Source organism: Furipterus horrens, unplaced genomic scaffold (genome assembly GCF_987537825.1).
Source record: "Furipterus horrens unplaced genomic scaffold, mFurHor1.1.pri manual_scaffold_3, whole genome shotgun sequence".
NCBI classification, from domain to species: Eukaryota; Metazoa; Chordata; class Mammalia; order Chiroptera; family Furipteridae; genus Furipterus; species Furipterus horrens.
The window spans coordinates 151,096,568-151,108,691 of NW_028327173.1; the positions used below are offsets into that span (position 1 = coordinate 151,096,568).

General features: G+C 52.5%; 1 protein-coding gene across 1 annotated transcript in view; it reads left to right on the forward strand.

Moving 5' to 3' along the window:
* DUOX1 (dual oxidase 1) overlaps window positions 1–12,124 on the forward strand; it is a 32,516-nt gene that overhangs the window by 9,621 nt on the left and 10,771 nt on the right. Inside the window, exons 11-24 of the mRNA XM_090270547.1 lie at window positions 54–156; window positions 392–564; window positions 1,681–1,856; window positions 2,065–2,183; window positions 2,776–2,913; window positions 3,804–3,917; window positions 4,674–4,873; window positions 5,500–5,685; window positions 7,771–7,996; window positions 8,268–8,361; window positions 8,639–8,814; window positions 10,619–10,688; window positions 11,083–11,208; window positions 11,737–11,915. Of these exons, the coding sequence (XP_090126673.1) occupies window positions 54–156; window positions 392–564; window positions 1,681–1,856; window positions 2,065–2,183; window positions 2,776–2,913; window positions 3,804–3,917; window positions 4,674–4,873; window positions 5,500–5,685; window positions 7,771–7,996; window positions 8,268–8,361; window positions 8,639–8,814; window positions 10,619–10,688; window positions 11,083–11,208; window positions 11,737–11,915 (2,080 nt within the window). The remainder of the gene's footprint in view (window positions 1–53; window positions 157–391; window positions 565–1,680; window positions 1,857–2,064; window positions 2,184–2,775; window positions 2,914–3,803; window positions 3,918–4,673; window positions 4,874–5,499; window positions 5,686–7,770; window positions 7,997–8,267; window positions 8,362–8,638; window positions 8,815–10,618; window positions 10,689–11,082; window positions 11,209–11,736; window positions 11,916–12,124) is intronic.

The window sequence follows — 12,124 nt, forward strand, 5'->3', positions numbered from 1 at the left end:
GCCCAAGTTCTGGCCGCATTAGCCACACCCCTCTCCTCTCCTCACTCCCATAGCACCCAAACTTACAAAGAGCTGAAGATGTAGATGCACTGCTACTGGGCATGGCCTCCCAGATTGCTGAGCGAGAGGATCATGTGGTGGTTGAGGATGTGCGAGGTGAGGCCAAGACTGACCCTATAGGCTATATAGCCCTGGTCCTTGGGAGAAGGTTCAGCTAGAGCTCCAGAGCCAGACAGGGAGGGCTACCAGGGCTGGGACCATGCACTGTCTCATTGCTGAGAGAGCTACTGTATGGTTCAAGTGCCCCTGGGCTGGTTGGAGCCTGGGGCATGGGTTGGAGGAGTCATGGTATACCTCAGCTTCCTCAGACTTTCTGCTATTACATCCACAGATTTTTGGCCTGGGCCACTGAAGTTTTCCCGCACAGACCACTTGGCCAGCTGCCTGCAGCGGGGACGAGATCTGGGCCTTCCCTCTTACACCAAGGCCAGGGCAGCACTGGGCCTGCCTTCCATTACCAGATGGCAGGACATCAAACCTGTGCTCTCCCAGAGTGATGACACTGTGAGGAGGGGTCGGGACCCAGAGGACAGGGTGAAAGGATCAGGGCACACTGGGTCAAGACACAGAAGATGAGCAGGGAGACCCAGACACCAGAGACAAGCACCTGGTGAAAGAGGCAGGGTTCACCAGGTTCCTAGTACCACACACCAGGATGGAGGTTACCAGACCAGCAGGATTTGGCTTTAGACTCTGTGACTGTGCAGATCCAGCAAATGTTTACTGAGCATCTATTGCGTGCCAAGCACTTAATAGGCATTATCTCATTTACTCTTCCCAACCATTTCCTGAGTTGATATAGAAGGTTCTTGATTCAGGAAAGCCGTACTGTCATGCACTGATATTCAAGCTGCCTTTGTAGAGTCAGCCTTCCACCCTGAGTGAGTGGCATTGTCTGTCAGTCAACAGACCAGTTTTAGCTGGTTCTGTGTTTCTACAATTGTATGACAATTGTATTGCCTTTACCCTTATATTTTATAAAATTGGTGGAAAGTGAAGAATTGAAAGGCCGATAAAGAAGGGATATGTGCTTGGGGCTCATAAACCTTATGAAATCAGTATAAATATAGGAAGCACCAGGCATACCCATAGTGGCAAGTCTTTAATTTCAATTGTGCCTTGTTGAGCTTAAGCTGGTCAACTGCTTATTTACATTGTGAAAAAAAGAACTAAAGTAAAGATCAAGCAGAATATGCTACTCATATATTGTTGAAGGCTGTCTTTAAAAAGCAATGTGTATGTAGGGATTTGATTTTTTTTGAACATTTTTTTAAGATCCGAAGAATAGAAACCTCTTCTAACACATCATTCTACCATTCAACATCTGCACTGATTTTGGTCCTTCAGCTTTTATACTTTTTCAAGAATAAGTTCCGTAGGAGACTGGCTGCCTGTTTTATTCCAACTTTATAAAATAGGCAGCTGATTGAGAGAATTCCCGTAATGAGTGAACTTATGTAAAGCACTCAGAGAAGTGCCTGGGGCATAATAAGTGAATTATTGTTACTGTCATTTATTATTATTATCATCCCTGAGGCTGATCCCTAGGAGGGCTGATCCTCTTTGACTGAAGGTGGGTGCCAGGTCCTTATACTCATTCCTATCGCTTCTTGGCCCCAGGTGCTGGAAGCCACGGCTGCCCTGTACAACCAAGACCTGTCTCTGCTGGAGCTGCTTCCTGGGGGGCTCCTGGAGAGCTACGGGGACCCTGGGCCCCTCTTTAGCACCATTGTCCTTGACCAGTTTGTGCGGCTGCGGGACGGTGACCGTTACTGGTTTGAGAACACCAGGAATGGGTAAGCCGTACCTGGGCTCCCCCTCAGACTCCACCTCGGCCAGGGCACAGACACTCTGCCTGTAAACAGCCCCCATGGGCCCATGATTCCCAGCTGGCCCTTCCCCCTTTCCAGCTCCTCTGGGTTTCCTTCCTCATCTTGGTCTCTGGGCCTGGGGCCTGCATCTCTCTCCCACTTTCAGAGCTAGACCCCCTTCTCCCACCCCCAGGCTGTTCTCTGAGGAAGAAGTTGCAGAGATCAGAAACACTTCCCTATGGGATGTGCTGGTGGCTGTCACCAATGTGGACCCCAGTGCCCTACAGCACAATGTCTTTTTCTGGCGTGCGGGTGAGTGGCCAGGGGGTACTTGCAGGCGTTTGGAGCCTGACATCTCCTTCCTTTCCAGCCAAGGGTTTGGTTCAGTGAAGCTGGACAGTAGACTCCAAGAGGGGATTGGGCTATGGTTCTGCCCTTGGGAACTTTGGGTCTAGGCACCACGGTTGCCACACACAGCTCTGTAGGTTTCCCTCTGTATGACTCCAGCAGGTGCCCAAGTGAGGGCAAGGCTGAGACTCAGGGAGACCTGGTGTGGACACTCACACTCAGCTGGGATGGGGCTGGGGGACAGGTGGAACATTAGGAGAGCTGAGTGTAGTGAGGAAATCCCAGTGCCGCAGCAGTGACAAGGAAAGGGTTGTGTGTGTTTGTGTGTGTGGCTGAGGTTCATTTTAGACCCCATGTGTTACCCAAGTAGGCAAATGCCACATTCTTGGTACAATGGCAGGGACAATGGCAGGGGTAAGCAGTCCCCCGCTCTGGTACCCAGAGCCACCCCCCAACACCCGGCTTTCTTCCACCCTAATCTCCTCTGTGATCCTGTGCCTGAGCTTGTGACCCAGCACCCAGCCCCTCACGACTTTAGCTTCCTCTGTTTTCCCAGGAGACCCCTGCCCACAGCCAGGACAACTCAGCACCGAGGGCCTGCCAGCCTGTGTTCCCCACCTCATGCGGGACTATTTCAAGGGCAGTGAATTTGGCTTCGGGGTCACCATTGGAGCCCTTTGCTGCTTCCCCCTGGGTAAAAGGGATGGGCAGGGTGGGGTTGGGTGAGAGATGCAAGCTGAGGGGTGAGGTTGGTTCTATCTGTGGTGACCAGCCATACAGAGTACTATTCCTCTGGGCAGATGAAGAAAACATAGAGCAGGAGGGGGCACGAGAAGTACAGTATTCTCTCACTTATCACAGGTATTATGTTCCAGACCCTCCTGCGAAGTAAGAACCTTAATTTATTCTACACTCTTAGACCTACATAAGTTTAACAACATACATATACAGTACCGCAAAATCCCATGATATAGCGAAAAATCCACGATAAATAATTACATATAATATTTTTAAAAACCCTGCAATACAGTGAGGCTGCTATAAGTGAACTGTGATATAGAGAGGGACCACTGTATCTGATCTGCACATAAGTTGGCACCAGGGAGAATTTGCCCCCCTGTCCTCCTAGGATCCCCTCAGGACCCAGATTGGTCAGGCACCACAGGGAATTCACATTCCGCAGCTATCTGCAGGGGCCTGGACCTGGCAAAAACCCCTGCTGGAGAACCAGGGCTGGGATGTAGCTGCTGGGCCAAAGACTTACTCAGACTTAGTCTTCGGCATGGCTGTGTGTGTGGTTTGACCAGCAGCCTGCCAGAGTGGGTCCAGTCTCTGGCTGGGAAGAGACTGAGTGCTCGAAGCAGGAGAGGAGGCGACATGGGCATCTTACATGCCACTCAAAGCTCCGCATGGGATGCAGAGCAGCTCATTACTCCCTGAAGGGAGCCTCACAGTTTGAGGATGGACAGAACTAGGACTTGGGGAAAGCAGGGTCTTGCTAAGGAAAGGAGTCTGGCAGAGGAGCCACTGATCTCCCCAGGCCCCTGCCTTCCTCTGAGCATCCTACTGCCTCTGCCCTTCCAGTGAGCCTGCTTGTTGCCTGGATTGTTGCCCAGCTCCGGAGGAGAAATTTCAAGAGACTCCAGGGCCAGCACCGCCAGAGCATCATGTCTGAGAAGTTTGTGGAGGGTGTGGAAGGTAAGCCTGGAGCTGGCCAGGATGGCTGTAGAGAGGACATGACTCAGGGTGGCCCCCCCCTAACTCTGCCTCAGCAACCTAAGGAAAAGGCCTCCTTTTCCTAGGCCTCCAGGCAGCCAGGGCAGGTGGGAAGAGCCATGGGGGCATTGGGTGGAAGTTGGACCCGAAGTCCTCCCACCTCCATAGCTCCTCCCAATGGTCCCAAATATAGGGAATGTGACAGACTCATGGGGAAGAGTCACAGGACTGGGACTACATTTCACAGAGTTGCTGTGACTCACAAATTCCTCCAGACTGCTGCTTTGTGCATTTTGCACTGGAATTTCAGGCAACAGAGAAGTAATTAATGAAGGTCTAGAGTCAGACACTGAGGATGGAATCTTGGTTCCACTAGTTGGGCCTCAGGCAGAGTTTAAAATTTCTCTAAGTCTATTTTCCCTTATCTGTAAAAGGGGAATAATAATAGCACTTACATCATAGATGTATAAAGATTAAATGAACTCATTCATGCAAAGCACTTGGTACAGTGTTGGGCACATCATAACCACTCAGGAAATGGTAGTTATTCTTCTCATGGGCTAGAGGCGCAGCAGGACTCTGGGGGACAGGATGACCCTCAACAGCCAAGAAGAGGCAAGGAGGTGGTGAGGAGGCCTCGCTCTAACTCCAGTTCTGAGCTGTCCTTCTTCCTTTGGATGCGCTTTGGGCAGGGCAGGTCCAGAGGGCCCCAGCTGACTGAGCTCTGTCTCTCCCTAGCGTTGGAATGGCAGGGCCGCAAGGAGCCCTGCCGGCCTGTGCTGGTGCACCTGCAGCCCGGGCAGATCCGTGTCATGGACGGCAGGCTCTCTCTACTCCGTATCATCCAGCTGAGGCCTCTGCAGCAGGTTAACCTCATCCTGTCCAGCAACCGTGGACGCCGCACCCTGCTGCTCAAGATCCCCAAGGAGTATGACGTGGTATGACCCAGCTGACCACTGGCTCCTTTTCCACGGCTACTGCCAGCCAAGTGGAGGGAAAGGAGCACTGGGCCAGACGGGGTTTCCGGCTTCTGGTTACTGGCTGTAGTACTTTATAGAGAGACAAACTGGAGTACATTTGTCCTGCTCTGAGCCTGCTGGATGACATGATTTCCACAGTCCCCTATTGCTCTTGCAGACACACTCTGCCCCCACCCCCCTTCTGTAGTAGGTCCTAGTTTGGATTTCTTGGAACAAGCTGGGCACTCCTCCCTGTCCCCTGATTTCAGGCTGTAGTGATTTGTTAAAGATTTTGGGAAGGGAGCTCAATCAGAGGCTAATTTTCAGCTTTGACTCTCTGGCTCACGGTCCCTTCAATCCTCTGGCCTCCCTGCCTTCCCCTTCTTCATTGGGAATTAGAGAAGGAAATGGCTTTATACATGTATGTGACTTTGAATGCTACCTCTGCACTTACAAGAAAACCGCTTAATGCCACTGAGCCCAGGCAATAGCAGTATCTCTTTTTCAAGGGCTCTTTCCAGTGACCCCCCAACAAAATTCATGTACAGTTCCTGGACCCAAGAAGCCTTGACAAATGGTTGCTCTCCCTTCTGCTGCCTCCATAGGTGCTGCTGTTTAATCTGGAGGAAGAGCGGCAAGCACTGGTGGAAAACCTTCGTGTGGCTCTGAAGGAGAGTGGGTTGAGCTTCCAGGAGTGGGAGCTGCGGGAACAGGAGCTGATGAGGGCAGCAGTGACACGGGAGCAGCGGAGCCACCTCCTGGAAACCTTTTTCAGGCACCTTTTCTCCCAGGTGTGTACGTGGGCTCAGACCTGTCCTTGTGTGTCTGCCCGTGGTGGTATCTTTACCTGGGCAAGGCATGCGGTGACCCCCAGGAAAGTCAGAAACACTGAGATCACAGAGAAGGATCCACTCTACTGTGATTTTGCCCAAGTCACTGGATCTTCCTGTCAGGAGATGCTTCTGCCCCCACTCCCACCCCAGCCCCACCTGGGAGGCTCCAGAGATGCATACCCTACGAAGGGGCTTATGTGCACATGTCAGTCTCTCATCTCAGGGCTGCCCTGGCTCTCTGCTCTCCCTTAGAGGCTGCAGAAACCTAGGGTGAGACAAACAGTGTGGGGCAGTGAGAGCCCTTAATCACCCCTCCTTAGGGCAGTGCAGCTGCCAGAGGCCTCCAGGGGGTGTTAGTGTTCACCTTGCAGACTTCTGAGAGCCACTGAGAGAGGGAAATAAGACAGGAAGAGAACTGCAAGGATTCGAGCCTCGGAGCAGGCCACTGGAGAGGAGACGCTCGGGAGATATAACATAATACAGCATGGGCACCCGCTGAAGGAGTTCATCGTCCCACTGGGAGATGGGATGCACACAGAAAAGAAAATAATTGGCAAAGAATGCCATCTACAAATGTGACCAAGGAAATAATAGTCTGGGAGTTCAGAAAGGCTAGTGAGATTTCAGGTGAGTGTGAAGTCATGGTGGAGGTGAGATTTGGCAAGGACTCAAAGTTGAAAAGTTTTGGCTCAGAAGAAGGCGCAGAAAGGACTAAGCAGAGGTGCCTGGTAGAAGGGCAAAACATCAGTGTTTGAGGGGAAGGAGCAGGGCTGGCTAGCTGGGGTGAGGATTCATGAGGGAAACTACCATTTTATGGTCATTTACTATATGCGTATGACTATGACATTTACTCCTCAAACAAGTTGAACTTGAGTATGTAATAGAATAGAGTGTCCCCCCACTGGGGTGACTCATTGCCAAGGCCTGGGCAGCACCTGGGCACCTCTACTCAGTTCAGGATCCACCAGGGCTATGAAAGAAATCGCTATGTCGGGAGGTGAGGGTGTTCTACCAGTTCCTGGGGGTAGCTGCCAACCCTGTCTATCTGCACAGTGCTTTCAGCTTTCAGATAGTTTTCATACAGCCTCTCTTGTTGATTCTCACCATAACCCTGTGAGATCATTAGGGCAGGTGAGGAAATGAATGCCAGACAACTGAAGAGACTTGCCTAAGGCCACACAGTGAAACAGAGGCACAGTTGGGACATGAAACTGGGTCTCTTGCCTCCAGCTCCAGGCTCGTTCCACTAAAACACCTTGTTTCAATCAACAAGGTTTATCTCATGAAACCATAGCCAGGCTTGAAGTAGGGGCTTCCGGTTGACAGGTGGGAAGGACAGGGGTTCTGGTTTGCAGCCTGCTTGCTTCCCTCACCGTTTGTGCTCCTTATGCTGCGACAGTCCCTTGGGTGGGCTGAAGATGGTCCACAATGAGAATTTCCCCTTCCTGAGCCCAACTTTTTCTCAACCCAGCTGAGGCTTTTTCTCGGTCAAAACTCTGGATGGAAGAGCAAGCAGCTCAAACTAGCATTGATGAAGAAGGGTCTGTTGACTCTGAGACTATAGTGGTGACTGAGGAATTCCAAAGGGAGGAAGGACTGTGTCCTGGCCTGGGAAGGACCAGGAAAGGGAACACTATCTGCAGACAAGGCCACATCTCTCTCAGGATGCCTCCTTTTTCTCTGCTTTGCTCTGTCTCTGTGTCTCTGTGTCTCTGTGTCTCTGAGCAGTTGGAGGAATAGGGTGGTCCATAGCTCCTGAGTTTTCTTGTGCTCAGGTCAAGACAGACCCAAGACCTCCCAGTTCCAATTCCAGGTCCCCTGCTTGGCTCAATTGTGCATCCCTGGTCCAGTCAGCTAATGCACAGGGCCAGGGTCTGTAGAATAAATGGCCACAGGACCACCTGTAAGGCTTATGGGGTAGTGCTTAGGGGAGGGGATGCTGGGCATCCCCTTAAAAGGTGGCTCTTGCAAGCCTCAGCTGGCCTTTAAGTCAGTGAATCCCTGTCTCCTTCTCTCCCTCCCTCTGCTGCTGCCCAAGTGCAGGTGCTGGACATCGACCAGGCGGATGCAGGGGCCCTGCCCCTGGACTCATCACAGAAGGTGCGAGAGGCTCTTACATGTGAGCTGAGCAGGGCTGAGTTTGCCGAGTCCCTGGGCCTCAAGCCCCAGGACATGTTTGTGGAGTCCATGTTCTCTTTGGCCGATAAAGATGGCAATGGCTACCTGTCCTTTCGGGAGTTCCTGGACATCCTGGTTGTCTTCATGAAAGGTAGTGGAGGAGGGAGAGATTGTCCAGATGGGAGAAGATGGAAGGGACTGGAGACTGAGGCTGGCGTGTAGCTGACCTGTCGGAGATGGGGATGGACTGGGGCTGGGTCTCTAGCCATGGCAGACATCTGGGAGCACCCAGGTAGGGTCAGGAAGCAGAACAACCCCTTGCTGTGTCCAGCAGTGATTCACCCTAGTGTAAGGCCCCTTCTGGCCAGCCTGCAGTTTAGGCAGGTGGTCTGGGTCTCTCATATGGTCCTCCTTCCCCCCAGGCTCCCCTGAGGAGAAGTCTCGCCTTATGTTCCGCATGTATGACTTTGATGGGAATGGTCTCATTTCCAAGGACGAGTTCATCAGGATGCTGAGGTTGGTCCAATGGGACAGCCAGGAGAGTGGGCCAGAGCAGGAACTGATGGGGAAAGAGGTGGAACGTGAAGGAGGAAGCAGGAGGGTAAAGAGCAGGGGCCTCCTCCTTCTCACCCATATAGCCAGAGACTGTTACAGTTAAGAAGGAAACTAGGATCTGGTCAGTCGGGGTCCCTCCATGAGGGTTTTGAAGGGCTGGTGGGATGGCCAGTGGGCCCTGTGTCTAGGCCCTAGGCCCTTTGTCAGGGCCTGATAACTCCCCTCCCCCAACCCCCAGGTCCTTCATCGAGATCTCCAACAACTGCCTGTCCAAGGCCCAGCTGGCTGAGGTGGTGGAGTCCATGTTCCGGGAGTCGGGCTTCCAGGACAAGGAGGAGCTGACATGGGAGGACTTCCACTTCATGCTGCGGGACCACGACAGCGAGCTCCGCTTCACACAGCTCTGCGTCAAAGGTGAGTGAGCCCGGAGGCAGGGCCCCATTCATTAAGCACAGCAGGCCCAGTACATAGGGCCCACATACTTTGGGAGTCCACAGAAATGTTTTCATTTCCTTTAAGATTAGAAGAAAAGAACAAATAGAATTATAATAAATATGCAATAATGTATCCAGCCTGGATTATGTACACCAACATAAGTATAATATATACTTCTTCATTTGTTTTTAATGGAGGAAGCGTCCCAGGGAGGCAACAGTGCCTAGGGCCCACAAAAGTCATAATGCCGCACAGCTGGCGGGGTGGGCTGGGTCAGCATAGGGTGGGCGTTGGCAACTGGAATTCCTTTTTCTTGACAAAGACTCCTGTTCTTGGAGCCTAGGGCTGGAGGGGAAACAGTGTCTCCTCATTACAGCCCTACCCCAGCCATACCTACCTCAGCTGGGGTGTCAGTGGTGGTGAGTGTTTTGGTTTTGTTTGCCACTTTATCCCCTGAAGGAGTGCTCAGTAAATGTTTGCTGAATGCATGAAGACCCACTTCTGTTGTCCCTCCTGCTACTTCCTGCCCCACCTGTGTCTGACTCAGGTGGATGGGCAGAGAGCAGGCAGAGAGCAGGCAGAGGGACTGCCTGTGGCCTGCTCTGAGCTGTTACAGTGTCTTCACAGCCTGGGATTCTCACTGGGGCATGTTGAAACCAAACCTAGCCCATCCCAGGATTATGAGAACCTGGGGGAGCTGAGCAGTCCAGATGGGGAAGAGGGGAGGGTTAGACAAGGCACAGCTGGCCCCCTGGTCAGGGCTTCCCCTGCCCAGGGTGGGAGGAGAGTTGGTAGAGTACAGACCCATCCCTCCTGATTCTGCCACTTTTCACCTTTCCCAGGCACCCAGGCACAGCAGGCACCCAGGCCTGAGGGCAGAGCAGGTGCAGGGCCCCAAGTGAGCCCAGGCCAAGGTCCCAGAGACATTCAGCCCCTGGGGTGGAGGAAGGCGCAGGCTTGGAAAAGGATTAAGTAGAGGGTTAGAAATGAGTACTATTTTGTTTGGCTTTTAATTGCTGTGCTGTGTTGTTTCCTCCAAAGGTTACTTGGAAACATTTCAAACTTATAGAAAAGGCACAAGAATAGTAAAAGGAGCATCCTTTTCCCCCTCACCTAGATTTGTCATTTGTTACTGTTTTTGCCACATTTGCTGTTTGCTAAAGCATTTTATTAAATTCAGCCTGTGGACTAGGGTAATCTTCAGGAAGTGATCTGCAGATTCCCACCTCTGCGAGAACTTGGATTTGCTGCTCAGTCCTGCCCTGCCCCTATGTGCTCAGCCCAGATAGGAGACAATGGGCAGCTTCTGAAAGGCGTCCCCTCACCCCCCGCAACATTTTCTTATGAACATTTTCAAACACAGAAAAGTAGGAAAAAAAAATTATAGTGATCTCCCATATATGCACCGCCTAGAATCTACATTTTTAACTCCTGGGAGTTTTTAAGCTGGAGGGTCATTAGCAGGGTTTTGTGGCAGAATGATCTTAGCAGGCAGGTTGCATATAGTTCCCAAACTCTACCTCAGAAGCCTGATTCTAGTCCCAGGAGTGAGGCTGAAGGTGGACACACACTCAGGGGAGCCTGCCTGACCAACATTGTTTCAGGCCTTCTCACTGCCCACTAGTGGCTGGGTCTAGCTCCCACTGGGGGTACAGGCTTAGTTGGGGGCACCCAGAGGCAGCGTACTGGCCTGGGACCTTCCATAGTGTCCAGACATTTGAGCCAGGTCCTCCTGAGGCTCTGTGCCCTGAGCTGCTTCCTAGCCCAGCTCTGCATTTTGCAGGGGTAGAGGTGCCTGAAGTTATCAAGGACGTCTGCCGGCGAGCCTCCTACATCAGCCAAGAGAAGCTCTGGTGAGCCCTCATCTGGGAATGTTGGAGGGAGGGCTGGGGTCAGGTAGTTGCCTTTTCTCTCCCTGGAATGACTGGAATCACTGCCCCCACTAGCCCACATCAAGCCTCCACACAAATTAGAAAAAGGCACTTCTTACTCTGCAGACATAGCCCTGCACTCATCCACAGCCTGGGTTAGACACCCTTAGAAAGGACATAGCTATATGTGACAGCCTTGGCTGGGACCCCCAGGGTTTGACTCATTCTCTATCTAGGTCTCTGTGGGCATCCTGCTGTCCCCTGGCTGAGAGCTTTGGCCCTTCCTCAAGAGAGTGGGTCTGGAGGCAGACCTAGGGCAACAGAACACCAAGTGACTTAGGTAACCAAGGTCCTATCTCCTGCATTCCTGTCCTAGTCCCTCTCCCAGGGTGAATGCTCGCTGTCCCCGAAGTGATGTCCAGGAGGAGCTGACACCACAGAGACTGCAGTGCCCCATGGACACAGATCCTCCCCAGGAGATTCGACGGAGGTTTGGCAAGAAGTACGCCTGCTCCTCCCCTTAAGCCCAGAAGTTCCTCCATCCTTTCAGCATGCATATGTTGGTTACTTGGTGCCAGGCACTGTGCTAAGCACAGCCTCGGAACATAGCAGTCTGATGAGATAGCCTGTGTGCTGATAGTTACACTGTCCCACTGATGAATGGTATAATAGTGGTAAGGATAAGGAGCTTTAGAGCTCAAGGAAATGCTCATCTCTGCCTTTAAGCCTCCAGTAAAGGGTGAAAACAAAGCTGTGGGAGTTGGGAATTACATACTGGGAGGGCAGAGGTGTGTCTGAGTGTGAGTGAGAACTGGGGTAGCTGAAGTGCATCCCCTGGGATGAACTGACTCGGTGACCACTTGCGATGGAGTGTCTCTACATTGACAGCTTACCTTAGGGGTGTCCTATAGCCTTTTGGGCTCTGAGCCGAGCTTGGCTTGAGTAACTGACGCCCCTTTCTGCCCCCTGGGGAGCGGGGCTTCACTAGAGGTGGGTCCTTACCAGAGAGCCAAGGCTTCCTGTCTCCCAGGGTAACGCTGTTTCAGCCCCTGCTGTTCACGGAGGCTCACCGAGAGAAGTTTCAGCGAAGCCGTCTTCACCAGACCGTGCAGCAGTTCAAGCGCTTCATCGAGAACTATAGGCGCCACATCGGCTGCGTGGCAGTGTTCTACACCATCGCTGCAGGCTTGTTCCTGGAGAGGGCCTACTGTGAGTGACTGCCAGGGGGCGGGCGCAGGACTTGGGAAAACTGGTACCCCCCTGAGGGCGGGGTCTACCCGAGTGACAGCTGCAGGAAGGACAGTGGGGGCAGGCTGTGAGTGACAGCTCCAGAGCAAGGGCTCTCTGGGTGCTTGGGCCCCTTCGAATGAAGATGTCAGGAGGCCTGCAGCTGGCCTCCCTCAGTGGCACTCTGTCCT